General features: G+C 37.2%; 1 protein-coding gene across 2 annotated transcripts; it reads left to right on the top strand.

The window, feature by feature from the left end:
* Positions 1 to 602: 602 nt before the first annotated feature.
* YME1L1 (YME1 like 1 ATPase) lies at positions 603 to 20,556 on the top strand. Of its 2 annotated transcripts, none has more exons than XM_027717317.2 (19): positions 603 to 832; positions 3,667 to 3,798; positions 4,608 to 4,773; positions 5,698 to 5,796; positions 6,854 to 6,963; positions 7,958 to 8,108; positions 8,203 to 8,310; positions 9,111 to 9,193; positions 10,013 to 10,103; positions 10,860 to 11,012; positions 12,341 to 12,473; positions 12,903 to 12,965; positions 13,439 to 13,551; positions 13,897 to 14,052; positions 15,732 to 15,883; positions 16,793 to 16,919; positions 17,019 to 17,092; positions 17,553 to 17,639; positions 18,767 to 20,556. In XM_027717317.2, exons 1-19 carry the CDS (start codon positions 818 to 820, stop codon positions 18,908 to 18,910), a joined length of 2,157 nt encoding a protein of 718 aa, XP_027573118.1. In that variant the 5' UTR covers positions 603 to 817; the 3' UTR covers positions 18,911 to 20,556. The 2 variants fall into 2 exon arrangements, with proteins under 2 accessions (XP_027573118.1, XP_027573117.1); XM_027717316.2 differs by lacking the exon at positions 603 to 832 and adding an exon at positions 2,098 to 2,236.
* The last annotated feature ends 2,037 nt before the right edge of the window (positions 20,557 to 22,593 follow it).

Here is a 22,593-nt window from a genome sequence, read left to right as displayed (position 1 = left end):
ATTCTGCCTCCGTGTTGTGACAGCAGGGGCAGGGATGGCATTTACAGTGTGCTCTGACCTTGCTGCCATTCCCCTGTTCCCAGAGCGTAGGCCTTCTGACAAACCATCTGTGATAGCGCTTTATCAGAGCACAGGTCGCCTGTTCTGTTTACACAGCACAGCCCTGGGTGTTTACCAGTTTTACTGCACTCAGCTGTGTTCTTGGTCATTTTTTTAACTCTTGCCTTACTGCCTTTATATTGCTTTCACATATACATTGCCGTTCATGTTTCATTCACGCTGATCTTAATTGTTCTGTTGCAGTCTGTGCAGCAGCAAAGAGCTATTGCTGCAGAGGTCAGTGCAGAACTGGGGGTCTTTATTAACACGGTAGATTAGTCATCAGGCCCTTGTTTTGCTCTGACACATCACTTATAATCTGATACTGCACAGGGAGGCCATGTACTTGTGAAGGAGAGCTGCTATCCCACAGATTCCAGCAGTACATACAATTTAATGAGCAAATGTAAAAAATGTTTTCAATTAGCTTTTTTTAATGGTATTAACTACAATCTATCATTGTCTGTGTTTGTCATTTAATGTTAGTTTAGCTATGTCTCACTGCCCCTGATGCCAGCAGAGAAGCCCAGCTGAGAGCAGGAGGGATTACTCCTTGTGCTGGTATCCTGTGCCAATAGCAGGTTATGCCAGCTGTGAAACTGCATCAGGCAGCGCATATTCTGGGACAGCCTGAGCTCCTCGGAAAGAGGGCCTACGCCTTCTCTCCTTTCCCTCAAGGCACCACGACTCATTGCACAGCTATGTGACAAACTGCTTCATGGGCTGGATCCAGGTAAATGTTCATCAACTTTTACGGTTTTTTGCTGTTGCCAGGTGAGGTTTCTGCCAAATCAGCGAGCTGAGCCACGTGATTGTGATCATGAGGGTGGTAGTGGAAAACAGAGATGTATAGGAAGGCAGAGGGAAGCAGCACTGTGGCTGTGCTCATCCAGATCAATGTAAGCTGGCGCGGGATAGCACTTCCAGTGAGGAACAGTGGTCAGGTGAAAGAAACAAAATGGTTATAAACCCTCAAAATAATTGGACAGCACATGGAAAAAAATGCACAAGGCATGGAAAAAGGATAAATATTAAAGACCAAATTCTGCCTAACATGTAGGTCCATGTTAACTGAATGCAAGTAACAGTATTGGGGTTACTGATGTCGTCACTGAAAAAATGGGAAACAAACTCTTAACCAGTTTGTTAGGTTAGAAAGTTGACATTAATCAGCGCTGAAGGCACATGGCATGGGGATAGCTCCACAAAACATGTACATCAGTTATCAAAACTTTTGACTATTTAAACATTTTAGCAAACAAAGGAATTAGTGTTCATCGGTTACAAGTTACATAGTTCTCTTATTAATTAGTATTTTATCTTCTATTGATTAATGATTCTCTCACTTCTCATGCTCATTAGTCCCCATGCTCATTTTCTTTCTTTTGGGTCTGGGGAGGGGTTTACTTGGGTCAGTGGTCTGTGGGTCAGTGGTCAGGGATGCCCCTAGCAGAATTTCCTTTTACCCACTTGGAGCCGAATTTCAGCACAATTACTGAGTTAGTTTTATTAGTTTCTTCCTTATCGTAGGAGTCCTGCCAGATGTCCTGGTTGCCCATAACTTCCGCGTTCTTTCATGTTCATTATCAGTGGTACATCCCTCTTCCCAAGCCACGCTAATTTCCTCCCCCAGGTCTGAGCGCATCAAAGCATGTCAAGCCCTAACTTTCTTCTAACACATGGACATAGAGCTTGCTTGTTAGCCGCTATCTTTTTCACGGATTAAATCTCCCTTATTGTTGATTAAGCCCTAGTATTTCGCCCCGCCGCTGCACAGGCTCTCTTTTTAAAGAAACACAGCTTGTTCGGCAACAATACATATTTTAATGTGTAAAATTTTTTATACGCGCGCGGCACACCCTTAACTCCCTACAGAATGTTTTGGGTGCTGAAGGCAGGCACGCTGAGCAGGGCCCGTGAGGGACGTCTTTCGAGCGGCGGCCCGGAAGCTGTTCCCGCTGCGCCGCTTCCGGGGCGGGCGGGCCCGGTCAGCGCGGCCGCGGGCGGACATTTCCCGCAGCGGGGCCGCTCCTGCTGCCGGTGGCGGTTCCCGCGGCTCGGCTGGGCGGCGGGAGAGGCGCTGGTGCCCGCCGTCCCCACCGGGACGATGTTCTCCTTCTCGACCGTGCAGCCGCAGGTGAAGGGCTGGCGGGGCGGCCCCGGCCCAGTGCGGGGCCCGCGCTCCGGCGGGCGGGGGCTCGTTGCGTGTCCGGGCGGCGGCGCTCGGAAGGCCCGGGGGCTGCGGGACTCGGCTGGAGGAGCCACGTTCCGGGGGATTTGGTGCGGGGGGAGCAGCGGGGAGAGGAGCGGGTGGGGGCCTGGAATCCGCACCTGGAAAAAAGTAAACGGAGGAGAGAGAGGGAGGTACAGTAAAAGCTTGTGAAGAGTAAAAGCCTTCTGAAATGACGAAACAACCGGAGATGGCGCTTTTTAGTGTCTGCACTAGAAGCGAAGGGTGGAGGTGTGTGTTACAACAGCTAAAGTTAAACGGTAGTGATAATTGTCAGGTGTTGTGAAAACCGAAAAGAAACGACACAAAAGCGTTAGTGGAGAAAAACCCCGTCAATAATTTATTATATAGAACAGTCTGAATGCAGTCCGGAAGGCATCTGGTATTAGACAGTGAGTCTGATGGGACTGGTGGGTTTTGTTGACTTTGAACTGAACCAATGGTTTTACTTTTATGTTTTGTGTTAGAGGGATTAGTATGTGATGGTCTTATTCCACAGTAGGATTTGATTGTTCTTTTCAGATGTGGGGAATGTGTTAATAGCTTTTGTTAGTGTAGGGATGTTGGCTCTGACCTCTGGACACTTTATGGTTTTACCGCAAACTCCCAGACTTTGTTTATAGCTTTGGACAATTAATTATGAGGCAGTTTTCATGTCTTGCAGCATTGTCTCTCTAGTCAACACAGAGATGGAAGTTCTTGCAGAAGAATTCACAGGCATACCTGATTATGCTTCAGTCAGATATCATTCCAGCAGCCACAGTTGCACCTCAGCTCATTTTAGTGATGTGTGCTGAGACTTTGGAAGTGTTGGAATTATTTGTACCGTATATTCACAAGAGATGTGGTCATGTGCTAGAGGAGGAGCCCTGATAAGTGGTGCACCTGGGCTTCTGTTCTGAGTCATGAGGTGGAGTCAGCTGAAAGCTGCTGAACTGCAGATTTGACTGTCTACGTGTATATTAGGTGTGTTGCTAAAGTGAACTCCCAAGGAAGAAAACATAAAGGCAGCTTTTGGGAATAACTCGTATAATGCAGGAAAAGTACAGATATTTCAAACTGTAGAAATATTACTTTATAGATGAAAATACAGCCCATTTTGTTTTTTCTTTCCTCTTCCTAGCTTTGTGAGCTTCTAATCTGTTGTGTGCACTTAAAGTTTCTTTCCCCCCCCCCCCCTTTTAATTGAGGTATCAGCTAACATTGTGGTGTTGAAGCCGAAGTCCTTAGTTAAAAGGCAATGTACAAGATACACAAATATAAGTCAGGGTTTGGAATAGAAATATGTTTAAATAGTTTAATCAAGGTTAAATCATTATCTGATTTTTTTCCCCCAGGCTACTGTTCCTCTGAGTCACCTTATCAATGCCTTTCATTCACCAAAAAGTTCCACTACTACTGCCAGCAAAGCATCCATACAGCCTGTCCAGAGGGACACCTCCCCAGAGCACGAGGCTCAGAAGACTGAGGTACTAAAAAGCTTTAGAAAAAGTGATGTTTTGCTTTGAACTAAATTAAATCTGAATAATACTAGTTTAAGTGAATTTAATACTCAACTGGTTTATAAAATAATGTAATGTGGCTAAAACAGAATGTTACCATGTAGAATGTAACTTTTTGACAGAACTGCAGTCAGTCGGTGCTTCATCAGTCAGGAATCTACAAAAATTGCAGTATTTCATTAAGAAACAAAGCTGGTATTTGTCTCAGTAATTTGCAAATGAGGAGGGGATTTGTTTTCACTTTCAACTTAAGTTTTTTTCTCTAAAGTAACAATAACTTAACAAACTACATGTTGTCTTTTCTCTCTAAGTTCTAGCAAGGTTTTTCATTATTACTTGTGAGAAAATTGACTGTAATTTAAGATACATTGAAGGTTTTTTATAGACTAAATAGCATATTTGCATGGTTTTTTTATTTTTCTATTAAAAAGTCGTTTATTATTATTAGGTATTCCTTGTTCTTGACATTAAAAATTAAAACACAGGAGGTGCAAAGTAGTATCAGATCTTGCCACTTCTCTTTTAACTAATTTCTTTCAACAATTTTTAAAACGAAGAAAATTTTTGGAGGAAAAACACTGAGTCTCTCATTAACTGCAGAATTTCGGAAGTCAGCATGGATTGTACTATTCATTGCCATGTTGTGATTCCATTGTTGTTTCTTTGGTTTTTTTCTTTGTCTGTGTATGAATTTGTATTTGCTTCTGGTGCTACTGGGAGTTTTTTTCCCTAAGGTAGTCTTAAAGGAATTTTGAACGTTTATTTCTATTTTTCAGTCTTTAGTTAAAAATTTAAGAGACCTGGGATTGTCTGATTTGAAACCTAACCAGTTCAAAGAGTTGGTGAACAGGTTACTTCCTGGCTACTGTGCAGAAAACAAAACCTCTTCACAGTGGCACACGTCGTACGTCTCTGCTCAGTCCTTCTTTGAAAATAAGCATGGTATGTTTGAGTGAAGTGCTTATGAGAATTGTGAGAGTTAAATTATTAAGGTGAATACAGTTATTCTTTAGTTTAATCTCTTGTGCTGTAGATAATTCATAGTTAAAAAGCATATTTAATGTATTTTTAATTGTATATAGATTGTCTCTAGAGTGGTGTTTTTGAAACTTGGGAATTTTAGAAAAATTCAGATTCAGATTTGAAATTGTCTGCTGTTAAACTTGTCTGAACTCAGCTGGTAGTACAAGTTCATTTGTCTTAATGACAAACCTGAGCTGCGAATTTTTCCACCAGTTTGTTTCACCAAGACATTAGATTTTGCTAATCTACTAATGTTACACGATCACAAACATCTCCAGTTTACATCGGTGTTCCCTTTTTCTTGAAGCAACGTTATACAAAGACATTAATTAGAAAAGAATTCGTGTGGTAAACTGCTGACAGTCCATGTAGAGTATTTTGTGTCTGAAATGAACCAAGAATGGTTCCTTACAGTTAAAGATTTTTTTGTTGGAATTAGTCTAAAATGCAGGAAGTAAGGCCATTGTAGAATGCTAATATATGCTGAAGAAAGTATTAGAAAAAGAAGCATAGACCTAACATTTGAGAGACTGCCTATAGTGTATAGCAATAGGGAGAAAGAGTATTATGAGTAATACCCTAGGGCTGCTATTTGAGAAAAAGTATTAAAGTGCATTGTGATATGAGATATTAAAAAAAAAAATAGCCTAGAGACAATTGCCTGAACAAAATAGTTGCAAATGCTTCAAAGCTTTGATAGATGTTCTGGTAATTTGTTTAATTAAAGATGCCTGAAGGACTGTATTGTTTAAGAAAGGAAAAAAAAGCCAAACTGTGCTAGAACTAATATTGAGTTGCCATTTAAAATAGGATGTATTTACACTTTGCTGCATCTTTTTACAGGTTTTGTGGATGTTTTCAGTGTTTTACGCTCATCTTGTTTGTACAGACAACATCCCAATCCCCTCCAAAATTTCTGTTCAGGTGTTCGATGTTGGCCAGGTATAAAGTAATAAACTACATTGTTTTTAATCTCTATAGTATTTTTCTAGTCTGGGAATGTGTTTTTACATTTGTTGTAAAGGCATCACTCAGGAAATACAGTAAGCTCCAGGAGGAATTTTATGTGATGTCGACACTTTCGGTCATGAAGTTATTTTTGCATTTGAAGTACGTTTCAAGATTAAGTTAGTAAACATCGTGTTGCCATAGAATCTTGTTTCAAGATGTCAGTATTTGTGCATCATATTCTTAAAGATCACAGATGAAGTGACTATTTTTGAATCAATAAATATGTTCAATCCTGTTCTCATCCAGTTAAGCTTTCTGAGGGCTTTGGTGGTTGCTTTAAAGTACTGCAGAGCTGCCTGATCAAATGTTGAATTTAGGCCTTTTTTGAGCAGGGTTCAAAGTTCTTTTTATCTGGTGCTGTTATAGTATAACAAAAAAGTTAGTGAAAACTATATAATTGACTGGCATTGACATTTATTTTAAAAGGTAGTGAAAAAAGATAAATATTCTTGGCTTCTGGGATTTATGTGGTAAAATCTCCATCACAAGGTTTCTGATGTGATAGGAGATGGCGTATAATGCTATAAGATCACTGTGATTAAATGGTTTCTTTTGTCAGTTCCTAAGGTAACAGCACACTTAAGCCCTTCCAGATCTCCTCAGGGCACCTTATCAGCTGGGCTCGTAGATAAGGCTTTATTCTCATCCTTCTGGATTTGCTTCTGAATGCTTCATGTTTATCAGCCTGCCTGAATTTAATTCAGCTGCATGTCTCCTATTCCCTGAGTTGACCAATCTATAATTCACATGAGCTCCTGATCATTTTAACATAAAATTTTATGTGAAACAGTGAGCAGCTAGTGTGCAAGTTCAGATTACAAATATGGTTTGTGGTTACCAAAGTATCCATTTACAGTACAGTGGATATGTTGGGAAGATTGTATTCTGTATTCTTTCGTGTAAGAGTTTCTGAAATTTCTTAGACTATTTTTTTAATAGTGATAATAATGAGTAATTTTTAACTTTTATTTATTTTTACTGCTTAAAGTGTACATACAGTCACGGAACTTTAAGACTTTGAGATCAAGAGCAAGACGCCTACAGTCAACATCTGAACAATTCACAGAAACAAAAAGTTCACTTTCTTCACTTTTGAAGGTAAATATGAGTAACATTATGAAGTTCTTTTGGGCTTATTCAGACCACCTCTTTCTCTTGAATGAGCCTTCATAATTTTCCAGGGGTATTTTCTTTCATTAGTATGAAAGAATTTTTTAATTCAAAAACTTGAGCTAATTGCAACCTATTTTTTTTCTCATTAATACACGTATTTGCTTCATATATCACCAATACAAAGATTATTTGGATATTTAGTTGAATAGTTTCAGAGTATAAATATGGTTTTAAACTCTAGAAATAAAACTTTCTGTATTCTGTTTCTGTGCCTTTGTTAAAAATAGCTTTGAGTCAAATTAATTACTTTGAACAGAAGTACAGCTAGTTTGACATACCAGAATGTATGTTTTCAAGTCAGCAGATAATGAAACCAAATTAACCTAGGTACTCTTTGCTTCTGATTGGTTGTGCAGAAGTCAGGCCAATTAAGGCCTTTGATCTTATTGCGTGTGTAAATTATCTTTGAACTCTTCCCTTCTTTTTGGCACATGTGGCTTATTTCATCTGTGGACTAGATATGCTGTGGATGACGATAAACCAGAGCTAGCTCCATGCAGTGCTGCTTGTAAATTTGATAGGGCATGTGAAATATATTTGTTTAAACTCCATCAAAACTAAACTTACAAAGATACTTTGCAATTGGAAATAAAGCAAAAAACTTAAGCTAATAACTCCCACTAAATCCAATGAACAAATCTGGTTGTGTACAGATCTGCTTAGGCTGTTTTCTGTTTGGAACTGGGATCTGGGAGAACTCTGAAACTGATTTGCTCAGCAAAAATGAGGGTGCCCCTGCTCGAACCATGGGGATTCCACACTCGAGCGACTGCTCTGTATCATCTAACTAACCCTATAGCACCTGAATTATTTGCTTTTGTGATTTATTTTTTTCCTCATCCCCCATGCTAGCTATGTGGTAAGTTAACTGTACCTCAAAGCTTAGTGTATACTAACAGTGCTTTGGAAAATATTTCAGGGCTTTATCCTGAGAAAGCGACGAATTGATGTTGAAAACTTAGATGCGCTAATGAAAACAAAAAACATCCCAGAGGCACACCAGGATGCTTTTAAAACTGGTTTTGCAGAAGGCTTTTTGAAAGCCCAGGTATTCCTACAAAAAACACTCGGTAAGTTGTTTTAGTTCTCGTATTTTGTCTTTGCAATCAATAAGTAGTTTATTTCAGCCCAGGTTAAATATGTTTTTTTTTTTTTCTTTTACAGATTCCTTAAGAAGATCACGTTTGCTTTCTTTCTTTCTCTTCGTTCTTTGTTTTTATCTTGCTATATATTCATCATTTTTACCTGGGAAAGGTTCCTTTTCCGATGCTGGTTAGTTAACTTTTTTTTCCATGCTGTTGCACTTGTGTTGTTTCTTCCAGCAGGTTTAGCGTAAATGAAATATATTTTGACATTATGATTGTTTTAGGATAATGTTTCAGTGTACTAATGAAAGAGTTATTTATTGCTTCTGGCTACAGCCTTTCAGATGACAATGTGACAAAGCATTTATGAAGACAAAAAGGTTGTGTGTTAGTATAATTGCTTTATTTTTTTTGGTGAAGCAGTTATATGGAACCTGAGAAGTCAGCCTGTTTACCAATTATGTATTTGTCTTTCAGTTTAGATGGTGTTACCTGGATCAGCTATAGGCAAAATGGTTTGATTTTTGAATTTGCAATCACAACCTAGTTTATAGCAACTGGGAACTTGCATTGTCAAATTGTCATCTCAAGAAATCCATTGGAAACAGTGGAACGATCAAAGGCTGAGCTAATTTAACTGGAGATATTCAGCTTGATGCTAAGGTATCACCTGGGTGTTAAGAAAGAGTATATGCAGAAACACTGAGGGGAGAAGCTCTGGCTGTGTACATGCCTCTGAATGCAGAGTTTTCTGTACTACACATGACTAAAAAGCACATCACTGAATGAATTGCCAATATTTTAAGGAATTTTTTAAAAAAATTAATCTTATTCTTGCTGGACACTTGTAAATGGACATGTGCCCTTTTAAAAGGGCGGGTGTCAAGTCGGTGTCTTAGTGTTATGAGTTCAAGTGCAAAATCCAGTCTTGGAATGAAGTGACTTTATGTGTAAATTTGTTGTTCGTCATCTGCTGTTTGCTCTTAGTACGCTTTCGAACATCAAGTATCTTTGATGCAGCAGTTGATCCAATCCAGTTGAAAAATGTCACCTTCGAACATGTAAAAGGGGTAAGCTTAAAAGTAAAATGTCTGCAAGTTCTTGTTTAACTAATCATTGTGAGTCTGAAGAATGTCTTACTCTGTTTAAGAAATTTCTTTGTATGAACTGAAGCTTTGTATATGTTGGCCACTCCAAGATGAAGGAAGGCTTAGACCACTCTTGTTCTAGTCTATATTTTTGTGGCATTTAGTAGCTTATAAAAGGTGCACTCTACTTGTTGAGTGACATTTTTAAAGGCTAGAATAGCAAAAGGCAGGCCATAAATAGCCATGTTAATCTATTATATGCAGAAGTTGATTGATACAAGAAGATGATAAGGCCATTTGATTGTTTCTCTCTTAGTGCCATCTCTTTCTGATGTTAGGACAGGAGATACGGAGAATCCCAGAAAAAAGTGGGCATGTCACGCTTATGGGATAGCTTTATTTTTTCTGTTCAGTTGTTCTTTGACTGTTAGTGGCAAAATGAGGACCTCCCCTTTCCTTCTCCTCGGACAGATAGAATTAATTAGACTAATATCTTGATGTAGAACTTTGATTTTGTATTTATGTTGTTGTTCAGATCTGGTCTTGAACTGTTGGGTTTTTCCTTCATTGTTACTAAGTTTAATGTTTACTTATTCCTGTGAGCAGTTCTAGGATAGGTTGAATTAAATGCATGGACAGTTGGTATCCACACAAATGTTGTGGTACACTTTTATTGTTTTCTGTTTGTATTTTTGATCAATACGCAATTAGGGACTTAATCTCTACTACAAAACTCATACAGAAAACATGCAGTATTTTATAAATGCTTAGTTATATTTGTGTCATGTTTTTAATGTGTAGGTTGAAGAAGCAAAACAGGAATTGCAAGAAGTTGTGGAATTTCTGAAAAACCCACATAAATTTACTGTATTAGGAGGTAAACTTCCAAAAGGTAAGAACCATTGCTCAGCAGAAGTGAAAGACCTATTTAGCCATGGCTGTGTAGCTTGTTCTATACTGAGTGACTTATTTACAGCCAAGTTTCTTACTGGTTTTTTCATGTATTATGCAAATGAGAATTTTGGAGTTAGACAAAATTTACTGTGCCTTCTTTATTTATTAAACTAATAAACAGTACCCTGGGGATTTATGTAACTGAACTCTTAAAAGGCCTTTATTTCTTCCTTATGGCTTGCAGCACCTTTAGTGCTCGTTAACTGCTTAGACAGCTCAGAAACAAATGTTTTCATTTAAAAGGATGATTAATATTGATCATAGTGGAAGTCCTAAGTGAATCTGAAATACATAAACCTGATAAGTCTGTTTCTTGTTAGTGCTCTATCCTGTTTAAAGACAATTACTTGGAATAATTTAATTAAAAAAAAAAGTTCCACTGAAGCAGCCAGGAAAATGTCAGTTTGAAGAAAACACTTAGGGATTCAGCTGCTAAACTCAGTAGTAATTTTGTAGAATACTTTAGGTTTCTGTTTGTCTTTGTGTTGTTTAAATGTGCATCAGATTGTATCTAGATTTGTTACAGGAAGCTCCTTCAGGCTGCACGTAATGAGCAGTATCTGAAATGGGATGTTAATAGCTTTTTGAAGCCAAGTGTAAATTATTTCTTCTAATCTACGAAAGAAACTACCCATATAATAAGACTGTCTGGATTTGGTGGGTTTGTTGTTTGGGTTTTTTGTGTGTCTTTTAGGTATTCTGTTAGTTGGACCACCTGGAACTGGTAAAACACTTCTTGCACGAGCTGTAGCTGGTGAAGCTGATGTTCCATTTTATTATGCGTCTGGATCAGAGTTTGATGAGATGTTTGTTGGTGTAGGAGCGAGTCGCATCCGAAGCCTGTTCAGTAAGTTAAATATTTGCGGGTTTGAAATCTTTTCATGTGGGAGATTAAGTATTCAGTGGTGTTTATATGGTTTGATTAGTTCCAGTTCTGGTTACTGGAAAGTAAAAGTGCACGAGGCTAATAAATAAAGCTTTACTTCTGTAGGTAAATGTTAGAATTCTGTGAGCATTGTTTAACTGGAGAATCTTCCTAGTCATCAGATGAAATTATAGCAAAGATTATAACTGATGTGTAACAGTCCAAGAAAGAAAAAGTAATTTAATTAGAAATGAAATGTCCTATAAACTAAATGAAATATTTGAAATTATAAACTTAGTCACACATAAATTGTTGTAAATTTTGAATTGTAAATTTAAGGTTAAAAATAGTGTTAACCTTCTTAATTACTTCCCTCATATTTTTATTTTTTGTTAATCTGAATTAGATCTTTATGGTATCACAGCATAGCAATAAGCTGACATTTCCTTTCTCACACCCATCAACAGGCTCAAAATAAAGGGCATTATAATGAAACTTTCAAAATTAATGATTAGATTTATAACTTTCACAAAAGAGGCTTTCTGTTTTAAGTATGCAAATATTATTGGGGAGGGGGATATCCAGCTTCTCACTTAAATGGATAATTGGTAGTGTCAAATATGTGCAATGTACAAAGTAGTTTGCATTTGTAGAAGAAACATGACTTGCTTCATGTGGAAGGGATGCAAAATGTAATAAGTGTAGTACCTTAAAAATGCATTTCCTTCTGTTAACTTTAGAAGTTTAAATGACTGACTTGTACGTTGATAGCATTACAGATATGTCTGACTGGGTGAATAAGTTGCATCTTGGCATGCATGTACTAACCAGTGGTTTCCAACTTTATGGCTGCAATTTTATTTTGTGTTTTTAATACCTGTAAACTTGAGTGTGAGCCCTTCACAGTTAAATAACAAGCAGGTTCTATTAAAATAAGTTAGTGTTGAGAATCATCACATATCATATTGATTTTATTTAATAGGCAAATGTTCTCTACCCAAGCCTATGAAAGAAACTGTTGTAGGGAGTTCATACAAAATACAACAATTTCCTAATCTATTTTACTGGTGATTTCTTGTAGCGTGATAAGAATAACTGATGAAGAGATTAAAAACCTTGCTTCTCTTTGTGTCTCTCCATTTCAGAAATACATTTCCTTTGTTTTAAGCTAAAATCGAGACAATTCTGATGATTTCTAATAGAACACTTTATAACCCAAGAGTAATAGAAAAATAGAATCTTAAATTACATGATACACTGTTTGCTCCTTTGTGTGGTTCAACGCCCTTCTGCTATTTTCCTTTTGTCAGGGGAAGCAAAAGCAAATGCACCTTGCGTTATATTTATTGATGAATTGGACTCTGTTGGTGGGAAGAGAATTGAATCTCCAATGCACCCCTATTCAAGACAGACCATTAATCAACTTCTCGCTGAAATGGATGGGTAAGTATATGGATTCTGAGGGCACAGAAGGTGTTTGACTAACTGGTATTCTGGACGTTTGGATGAACTTTTTCTCCTTGACAGCTTTGAAGTTTTACGTAAGTTTTTGTAACGATTTTAAGGATATAAATTTAATATGCTTTTATGACTACTTTCTAGTACTGCCAGCAGTTGCATTAATGGCCTTGTTGTAAAGAATTATAGAAGCTTCTGAGTTGTAGTCACACAGTAGCTGCAATTTTTTTTAGCCTGATTATATATCTAAAGGATGAAGTTCAAGTCAGATCAGAGTATGTTTTTAAACAGTTGTTGGGTTCAATGTCGTTTTTGACTTGACAGTGAAGTCACTGTACTAAGTGACAGAAGTATTTATGGACAAAATTGTAATTTCTGTGTCCAAAAAAAAGTTCTCACCTTTTATCCACACAGATTTAAACCGAATGAAGGTGTTGTTATTATTGGTGCAACAAACTTCCCTGAAGCATTAGATAAGTGAGTATAATGCATTGATCATTTTTACAGAGCATATATTAAAAAGCAAACAAAAAACACCTGCAACAACAACAAAGTTGCTTGTGATAATCTTCAGGTATTACAGTGTTACGGCTCGGGTTTTTCCCTCTTAAAAAGGATGTGTATGACAGTTTTTGGTATTTAATATATGTTGCAGAGTTACTGAAGAAATAAGTAATGTGCTTCTTAGCATTTAAAATTTGACTGGCTGAATTCCTTGTTCACAGTGCAAAATTTTCAAATGCAAAAAGCCCTTTAAAACATGTTGTCAATAAACATCTTTCATCGGTCTTTTTATAAGCAGATAAGAAAAACATATTCTTTGCATCTGTGCATGAGACATAATCTTTGTAGGTGTTTTTAGAAATAGCAATGAATTTTTGTTCCTTGATATGTTAGTAAGTTTACTGCAGCATTTTTCAGTCAGTGTACTAAATTGCCATTTCCTTTAGTGCTCTAATACGTCCTGGTCGCTTTGATATGCAAGTTACTGTTCCCAAGCCTGATGTGAGAGGTCGTACAGAAATTCTGAAGTGGTACCTTAATAAAATCAAGTATGATCCATGTAAGTAAATACTATAGTATCTTTTTATGTAACAGTTTTTATACTGTATCGGCCCCCTCATGTGTTTGCCCTTTATTACATTGGCAATTATGGCTTTACCATGTGTCTTTAATAAAGAACACAAAAATTGCCTAATATGTAGTGTTGTAACGATTTTCTGAGGCAGTGTTTCTTTCTAATCCCTGACAGTTCAGAGTGTCTTGACAATTAGGCTTCATTTCTTCTAATACTGAAAATTCTTTGTTTAATGCATGTTTTAATAGAACATGATTCTTGCTTACAGTTGCGGGAGCAATATGGACTCTTAATGACAAATTTGTTTGGGGCTTTTTTTTTCCCCCACAGCTGTTGATCCAGAAATAATTGCACGAGGCACAGTAGGATTTTCAGGAGCAGAGCTTGAAAATCTTGTGAATCAAGCTGCCCTGAAGGCAGCTGTTGATGGAAAAGATATGGTAACCATGAAGGAACTAGAATTCTCCAAGGACAAAATTCTAATGGGTAGGATTTATACAAAAGACATACATGTATATTACAGTACACAGAGGTTTTCTTATGTGATTAAGACTTTTATAGGGAAAGAGAGAAATTTTTTGCTGTTGTTTTTTGGATTGTTGGATTGATTTTTTTTTGCGGGGTTTTTTTTGATTGTTTTCTTTCTTTTTGCATTAGGTTGTTTTGTTTTTCGGGGTTTGCTTTGGTGTTTTTGTTTTGTTTTGGGTTTTTTGTTTTGTTTTTTTCTTTTGTTTTTCTTTTGTTTTTTCTTTTGTTGTTTTTTTTTTGTTTGTTTGTTTTCTTTTGTGTTTTTTTCTTTTGTGTTTTTTTCTTTTGTGTTTTTTTCTTTTTTATTTTGCTTTTTTCTTTTGTTGTTTTTTTTTGGTTTTTATTTTGTGTTTTTCTTTTGTGTGTTTTTTTCTTTTGTGTGTTTTTTTCTTTTGTGTGTTTTTTTCTTTTGTGTGTTTTTTTCTTTTGTGTGTTTTTTTCTTTTGTGTGTTTTTTTCTTTTGTGTGTTTTTTTTTTTTTTGTGTGTTTTTTTTCTTTTGTGTGTTTTTTTCTTTTGTGTGTTTTTTATTTTGTGTTTTTTTTTTTCTTTTGTGTTTGTGTGTTTTTTTTCTTTTGTGTTTTTTTCTTTGTTTTTTTCTTTTGTGTTTTTTTTTTGTTTTTTCTTTTGTGTTTTTTCTTCTTTTGTTTTTTTATTTGTTTTGTGTTTTTTTTTCTTTTGTGTTTTTTCTTGTTGTTTTTTCTTTGTGTGTTTTCTTTTGGTTTTTTTCTTCTTTGTGTTTTTTCTTTGTGTTTTTTCCTTTGTGTTTTTTTCTTTGTGTTTTTTTCTTTGTTTTTTTCTTTTGTGTTTTTTTTTTGTGTTTTTTTGTTGTGTTTTTTTCTCTTTGTGTGTGTTTTTTTCTTTTGTTTTTCTTTTGTTTTTTCTTTTGTTGTTTTTTTTTTGTTTGTTTGTTTTCTTTTGTGTTTTTTTCTTTTGTGTTTTTTTCTTTTGTGTTTTTTTCTTTTGTGTTTTTTTCTTTTGTGTTTTTTTCTTTTGTTTTATGTTTTGTTGTTTTTTTGTTGTTGTTGTTTGTTTTCTTTTGCTTTTGTTTTGTTGTTGTTGGTTTTGGTTTTTGTGGTTTTTTAACAAATAAGTCTCTTATTAGTTACTTCTGAATAGAAGTTTTTGGGACCAGCGAGCAATACGTAAAACTCTTTAAAACTTGATACTCTTTTTAAAATCAAAAATGCATCTTGTACTTCAACTCAGAGGGAGACACAGGCTTGATTTCTTATCCTTCCCCTACTTACTCATAAAGGAAAGGAGCAAATAAATGACCAGAAACCTGGAACTTCTGTTTAACTAGCTTGTCCTGTGATAGCACAAAGCTTAAACATCTGAGACATAAACACTAACAATCTGATCTGTTCCTGCTTGAGAAAAGACATGGAATTTTTTCAGTTACTTAGATTGCATCTTAAATCTATTCCTTTAAAAGCAGCTTGTTTGTAGAGTATGTTCAGGTCCATTTTTAGACATTAAAATCTGACTCGTAAATATTTTGCAGTTAATGAGTGTCAGTTCCCTTTGTTTGCATGCTGTTCCTCAGCTGCTTTGTGTTCTGTTTGAGTATATGCAATGGGTGGATTGTGGTGGTTCAGCTGTACAAAAAAGTTAATTTAATTTTCCTCTGTTTAAGGACCTGAACGTAGAAGTGTAGAAATTGATGAGAAAAACAAAACCATCACTGCTTACCATGAGTCTGGACATGCCATCATTGCATATTATACTAAGGATGCAATGCCAATCAACAAGGCCACAATCATGACACGAGGAACAACACTGGGACACGTGAGTGTTTAATCTATCTAGTTCTATTAGTATTTATTTTATTTATTAGTATTTCTTTAGTTTTATTTTTCTGTTGGTTTGGTGGCGTTGAGGAATTTGCCAACAATGCTGTTTGTTGTGTTTATGTTATTGTATATTGTAATCTGTTGAAATACTCAGTTATGAGCAATTTCTTGGAAAACCCACTGGTCATCTTTTCTGTGTGATAGAAAGCTTTCTTCCTTCATTTAAAAGTAAATTGGCATACACTAGTATAACAACTCAAACGTACAAGGAAAGAAATAGAAGTTTGATTCTGCTATAGTTAAAATAGCACCCAACAGCAAAACTTTGAAGAATGTCTAAAAGACTGGTAAGTAGAAGCACAGCTGAACTTTACTTCTAACACAAACATCCTTTATCAAGTTGCTCTTTGTCCAGTGTGGCTTTTCTAAACTTAACTGGTTACCTGTCTTGTTTCTAGCATAGAACCCTAAGTTTTTCTATTTTGCCCTTAGCTGCCAAGCATTTGTACAGAAAAATATTTCTATTGTATCTATTTCTGTTGAACTTTTTCCAAGTTGATGTGTTCAGTTAATGAAAACCATTGGCCTGAATCCTCTGGGCAAGCTGATTTGTGCTCAGTGTAGGGAATAAGGAGAACGGATTGTTCTGGGTTTTTTTGGTGATAGGTGTAAGTTGCTCAATTTGATGTGGTGCTCATGGTCTGTTGGAAGTTATTTCAGTGGTTAAACTAAAAACCTCCAAGCAAACCTGATGAGTGCACAGACATGGAGGAGGCCCAGAGCATTTAAAGTGTTGCGTAAAAGCCTTTATATCTGCTTTGGATATAAACAAGAATATTTTTGAGGTTATTTCAGTATTTCTTCAGGTTTTTTTGTTACCTGACCACAGTTCTGTATCTTACAGGTGTCTTTGCTCCCAGAAAATGACAGATGGAGTGAGACTAGATCCCAGTTGCTTGCACAGATGGATGTCTGTATGGGAGGAAGAGTAGCAGAAGAGCTCATATTTGGAACTGATCACATCACGACAGGTCAGCTGATTGGTATTTAAAAAGGTTTTGGATCAAGGGTGTGAATTGGCATGTTTAAGTTGGTTTCAGTAATGTGACTTAGATCTGTTTGCTCTCTAGGTGCTTCCAGTGATTTTGACAACGCTACTAAAATTGCAAAACTGATGGTGACTAGATTCGGAATGAGTGAGAAGGTAGTGTTGTCAATCCTTTAATATTTATATGGAACAAAGACAAGTTCTGTTCTATAATTAAAGCTTATGTGGGTGTCAGTGATCACTGAGACTAGTGTAAGTAGTTTTGACAAAAAGAGTAAACCTTTTGACCTGCTATAGAAAGCTCAACTAGAAAACTGATGTACTTGACAGTTTAAAAATTACCTTAGAGGATTTTCACCTCAAAATGGCCTTGAAAGTTACTAATATCTTCAGGAAATAGTTATAAAGCCAAGCATTTTGGAATTGAGGGTAATCTTGGGTTTGGGAGGGTGAGGACGGTAACAACACTGAATTTTCTTTAGAAGCTCCTTTAGTCATGTTTATTACCCATCAAGTGTTAGTAGTCTAGGGATTTTGGTTTGTTTTTTCTGGAAGAAAATGCTTAATCAGGATCTTGCAACAGTGGCAAGATAAAGATGTGTTTGTTGTTGTTTAGCTTGGTGTTATGACCTACACTGATACAGGGAAAGTCAGCCCTGAAACCCAGTCTGCAATTGAACAGGAAGTAAGGACGCTTCTACGGGTAAGTCTCTCCCCCTCCACTCTGATACGTTTAGTTTGAGATGTGTTGAATATCTGTTTGCTTGATTGTTCATTTTTATGATGTATACTGGTGAAAAGATACAGGTGGATGAAAGTATTCTGAAGTATTTAATGTAGCTGCAACTTTGAATCTGTGCATGTCAAAACTTGGTGATTGCCATGCACAAGTAGTGTGAATCGAGTTGGTGGTGTTGGGTCCTTTAGTACACTCTTTAACACTTCCTCTTACATTTGGTCAGGATTTGTATTTTGCCTATTCAATTAATAGGGAAAAAAGTATGGCTATAAATTGTTTTAGAATAGATGTGAATGTTTTATGTTACTTTCATCTTTCATAACTATAATTTTGTATAGAATCACAGGAATGGCCATACCACATCAAAGAGTTGCCTTCAGTATCCTCTTCCTCACAGGGATCAGTGTCAGATGCTTAGGGAAATCTGTAACATTTGATAATCACTGAACTTCGCAATCACTGGCTGTGGTAGTCTGAAATAGTTTGGTACAGGCAGGAAAATTACTTATATCGTAACATTTAAATGATCAAACTTCTGCTGTAGTTGTTTTTGAACTGACTTGGTCATGTGAGAACTACCGATGCAGGACTAACAGGTTGAAGCTGGTAATGCTGGCAGTGTGCATCTACTGCAGCAACTGGTAACTTTCAGTAGCTGGTAGCTTTCAGCTTTTTAAAAATGCATAATAATGGAGTTTTATTAGCCTTTAAGGAATAATCTGTGAATGCTGTAGCTCTACTCATAATGCAAAACTAAATATACTTGTTATAAAAATCAGGAAATTTTCAAATTTAGTAAGTCTTGTCTAAGTCATATATAAAAATACTAAGGTTTGTCTCAGGATTTTATTTTTAGTCCTACTTATGCAAAATAAAGGTGACATAAAGTGTTTGGTTGTTTTTCATTAAAATTATGCCAGCTGAGTTTTAAATCTTCATGAGTCAGGAGCTGTGCTAGCTATGAAATATAAGGCACAACTTTAAATGTTTGTTTCAAGCTGTATTTCCTGGAAGCAGTTTTTAAAGTGCCATCTTGCTGTTGTTTTTGTTCTAAAATCTTAAAATCTCCTTCTACCTGTTTTTAATATTAGGACTCATATGAGCGAGCAAAGAACATCCTGAAGACTCATGCAAAAGAACACAAGAATTTAGCAGAAGCTTTATTGAAATATGAGACTTTGGATGCCAAAGAAATCCAAATTGTTCTAGAGGGGAAAAAACTAGAAGTAAGATGATAACTTCTGGGATATGTAACTGATAATTTGAAGAATGTACATCTAGCAATGCAGTAGTCTTACGCAGCATAGCCTTTTTTTCTCTTCCTGATGTGTGTATGGCATTAGTGTCACTTAATATTAGTCTGTCTCTTGTGAGCTTCTGTTAACTCATCTATTTGTTGTGTCTCATCAGAAAAAGACACAAAATAAAGCTAGTTTCTCATCCTCTGTTCCCTATACTCTTCGCACAAGAAGTTATTCAGGCGGCTAAATCTCAGGGTTGAATTCAGCATTTTGGTTCAATCAAATGTGTTGAAGCTGAGAAGAAAAGTGTGCAGATACACTGGTGTGTCTTGGCACAGCATCCTGGGCCATGCTGCTATGTGTGCATTTGAAGTGATACCTCACAGTGTGTGCTATGGAATGTGTTATGGAGAGTGACAGAGATGTAAAACAGTAGTGTGTAGTGTAACTAATGCTCATACTCTATTTGAGGCTAGAGACCACTATTAAAGACTTCTTATTTAGAAATGTAACAAGACATCTCTACGAATGAAGTAGCTACATTGTGGGAGCTCCATGTTAGGCAAAAACATCAGTGGTCATGTTTCCAGTACTCTTGGGATTAAAATTACACACGTGTATGGCTGGGAGAGAAATTTTAATGCAAAACCAACAGGCTAAATGTGTCTAAGCCTCTTTGGACGATGTTTGGGGCAGAACCATGGCAGGGATAAGAGAAATACCTGTGATCTCTGATGTGCTGCTGACAAGATTCTTAAAATTTTTATAACTGTAGTAAATGGATGACAGTGGTTTGATGACAGTGCTTTTACACTGCTGAAGATTCTACAGAATTAGTTTCTACTAATACTATGTATGGGTGTTTGATAATCCAACAGATAATTTCTTCAAAGAGGGCAATGTTGCTTACTAAAGAGTAGTTCAGAAAATGTTTGAAGCATGTGTTGTTTCAAATAACATTCCCAGTTCTGTTGTACAGTAGAAGTAAAGAAATAAAACCTTTTCTTTCAATCCGTGCAGAAACCTCTGGAAATTCTAAGAAAATAAGAAAAAAGTTTCAAAAACAAAAGCAGTTTCCAATCAAGTGGAAGTGATTGCTAGCAATTAAATACCAGTAATCTTTTGATCTCATGGAACTGGCTTTTATGAATAACACATCTTGATAATAATCTTTCTGCACAATCAGTTGTAGCCTTGTGGGACTATAAGCTTGTGTTGCAGAGAGGGCCTGTTTTAGCATATTAATGTTGAAGGTTACCGTACTTGGACATTAAAATAGTTGGGCTGGTGCCAATAAGTGTGAGTGGAAACTGGTAGCTACACCTAAAACTATAAGTAACAGTATTTTAGAATTTTCTGAGTAATGCTTGATTATAACTTAGTTTTTTAGTAGGAGCACATGCATTTTTTTTCCTTTCAAAACCAGAGTAACTTTCTTTTTGCCTGTTTTTGTCAGCTTACTATAGTGACATCCCACTCCGTGTGGGAGAACTTCCAAATGTTATAAAACAGTATACAAAATGTCTAGGCTGACTAGTTAGAGTTGTACATGTATTTTAGAAATATGCCAACAGAAACAGAAATATACTGCATATTTGGCATCTGTTTTTGGAGTAATAAAGGTTAATTTTAATTATGCATATTGGTTTTCTTTTTATTCATTGTAAATTGCTATAAAATGTAATACCAAGTTCCCTACTATGTAAATTGAGGTGTATATAACATTTAAAGTTGTAAATAAATTTTGAGAATTATGGCAAAATTGCACTCTCTCTAATGAGATTTCTAGGGAATGTTCTCCCTAGAAATTCAGACCTTTTTACTGCTTCTGTAGTGGGACTTGAAAGGGAACTTTTCCTGCAAAATAACGTGAATCTGCACTTAGAAATAAAAGCAAAAAAACTTTTTTTTGAAGTCACTAAAATCTATATTCAGTGATCTTGTTTGAGAGTTAAGTCCTTTAAGTCCAACTTTTCTTCTTCTCATTCAAAAGCTTCTTGCTATATGCATAGAAGTAGAGAAGTGGTATTTCACTGGATCATGAAAGATTTTTACAAGATTAGCCATAAAGTGTGAAAGGGATCTTTTGCTTTCTGGCCAACTTAACAGCACAGATATTACTAAAGAGTTTATTGTCGTTCTTGGTTGGTTGTGTGCATGTGACATCTGTGGAGTTTCAAAGAAACTTACCTGTTTAGGCATTGGGTTTGACCTCTGGTGTTCTTTGGGTGCATCTAGGAGCTGGAATTTCTCCTCACATAATCATTGGGCAGAGGTAGGAGACCACTGGATTGCGTTTGTGTGGCAGGGTTTTTGTAGTGAGGATGCTACATGGAGGGCATCTGTGAGAAGATGCCAGAAACTTCCCTATGTTTGATAGAGCACAGCTAGAGGCTCCAAGAGGGACCCACGACTGGCCAAGGCTGAGCCCATCAGCCACAGTGGTAATGCCTTTGGGATAACACACTTAAGAAGGGGAAGAAGTTACTGTGCAAGAGCAATTGCAGCCAGAGGAGAGAAAAGTGAGAACATGAGAGAAAAACAACTCTGCAGCCACCAAGGTCTGTGAAGAAGGAGGGGGAGGAGAAGCTCCAGGCACTGGAGCAGAGATTCCCCTGCAGCTGGTAGTGAACACCACGGTGAGGCAGCTCTCCCCTTGCAGCCCATGGAGCTCCACCTGGAGCCTGTGGAGGGCCCCACACCAGAGCAGGTGGATGCCCAAAGGAGGCTGTGCACTGGAGCAGGCTCCTGGCAGGACCTGTGGACCACTGGAGAGTAGCCCACTGGAGCAGGTTCGCTTGCAGGACTTGTGACCCGTGCTAGAGCAGGCTGTTCCTGAAGGACTGCACCCTGTGGAAGGGACCCATGCTGGAGCAGTTTGTGAGGACCTGCTGCCTGTAGGAAGGATCCACATTGGAGAATTTTGTAGAGGACTGTCTCCCATGGGAGGGACCCCATACTGGAGCAGAAGAGGAGTGAGTCCTCCTCCCCCTGAGGAAGGAAGAGTGGCAGAGATGTGTGATGAACTGACTGCACCCATTTCCTGTCCCACCCCCTCCCCTTTCTGCGGTAGGGGGAAGGTAAAGAAAAGTGGCAGTGAAGTTTAAACCAGGAAAAAAGGGGGGGGAGGGGGAAGGGAAGGTGTTTTTAATATTTGGTTCTATTTCTGATTTGATTGGCAATAAACTAATTTCCCCAAGTCAAGTCTGTTTTGTCCATGACAGTAACTGGTGATCTCTTCCTGCCCTTATCTCAACCCATGAGTCTTTTTGGTATCTTCTCTCCCCTGCCTAGCTGAGGAGGGGAGTGATAGAGCAGCTTTGGTGTGTTCCTAGTGTCCAAGTCAACCCACAAAGGCAGCTTCCAGATGTCAGTCAGAGGGTGAGAATAACCTCAGTTCCCTTTAAGTACACAGCCTCCTGCTGTTGAAAACGGGGCACAGCTAGGTGCTCAGATGGACTGTTGGCTTTTTAAATACCCTTAAACTGGTCACAAGCACAGTGGCATATAAAATAAGAAATTCACACTTGGACATGATTCTGGATTTTCTCCATTTCTGAGGCTGGCATGCCAGAATTTTTCCATCAAGCTTAATACAAAGAAAACGCAAATTTTCAGAGAAAGATGTGGCCTGCTCTTTCTGGCTGCTTCCTACTCAGTGATGACCTGAGTCAGCT

This window comes from Pipra filicauda, unplaced genomic scaffold (assembly GCF_003945595.2).
Source record: "Pipra filicauda isolate LSUMZ 115617 unplaced genomic scaffold, ASM394559v2 scaffold1_size10287979_pilon, whole genome shotgun sequence".
Classification (NCBI taxonomy): Eukaryota; Metazoa; Chordata; class Aves; order Passeriformes; family Pipridae; genus Pipra; species Pipra filicauda.
Note: the sequence above shows the minus strand (reverse complement) of the source record. Positions and strands in the feature narration are given on the sequence as shown.

Excerpts from the sequence above, each read along its gene's own strand:
- YME1L1 (XM_027717316.2), top strand. The coding sequence starts at position 2,207 with ATGTTCTCCTTCTCGACCGTGCAGCCGCAG. Across the intron at positions 3,799-4,607 it reads ACGAGGCTCAGAAGACTGAG|TCTTTAGTTAAAAATTTAAG; the intron begins GTACTAAAAAGC and ends TCTATTTTTCAG. Across the intron at positions 14,053-15,731 it reads CAAGGACAAAATTCTAATGG|GACCTGAACGTAGAAGTGTA; the intron begins GTAGGATTTATA and ends CCTCTGTTTAAG.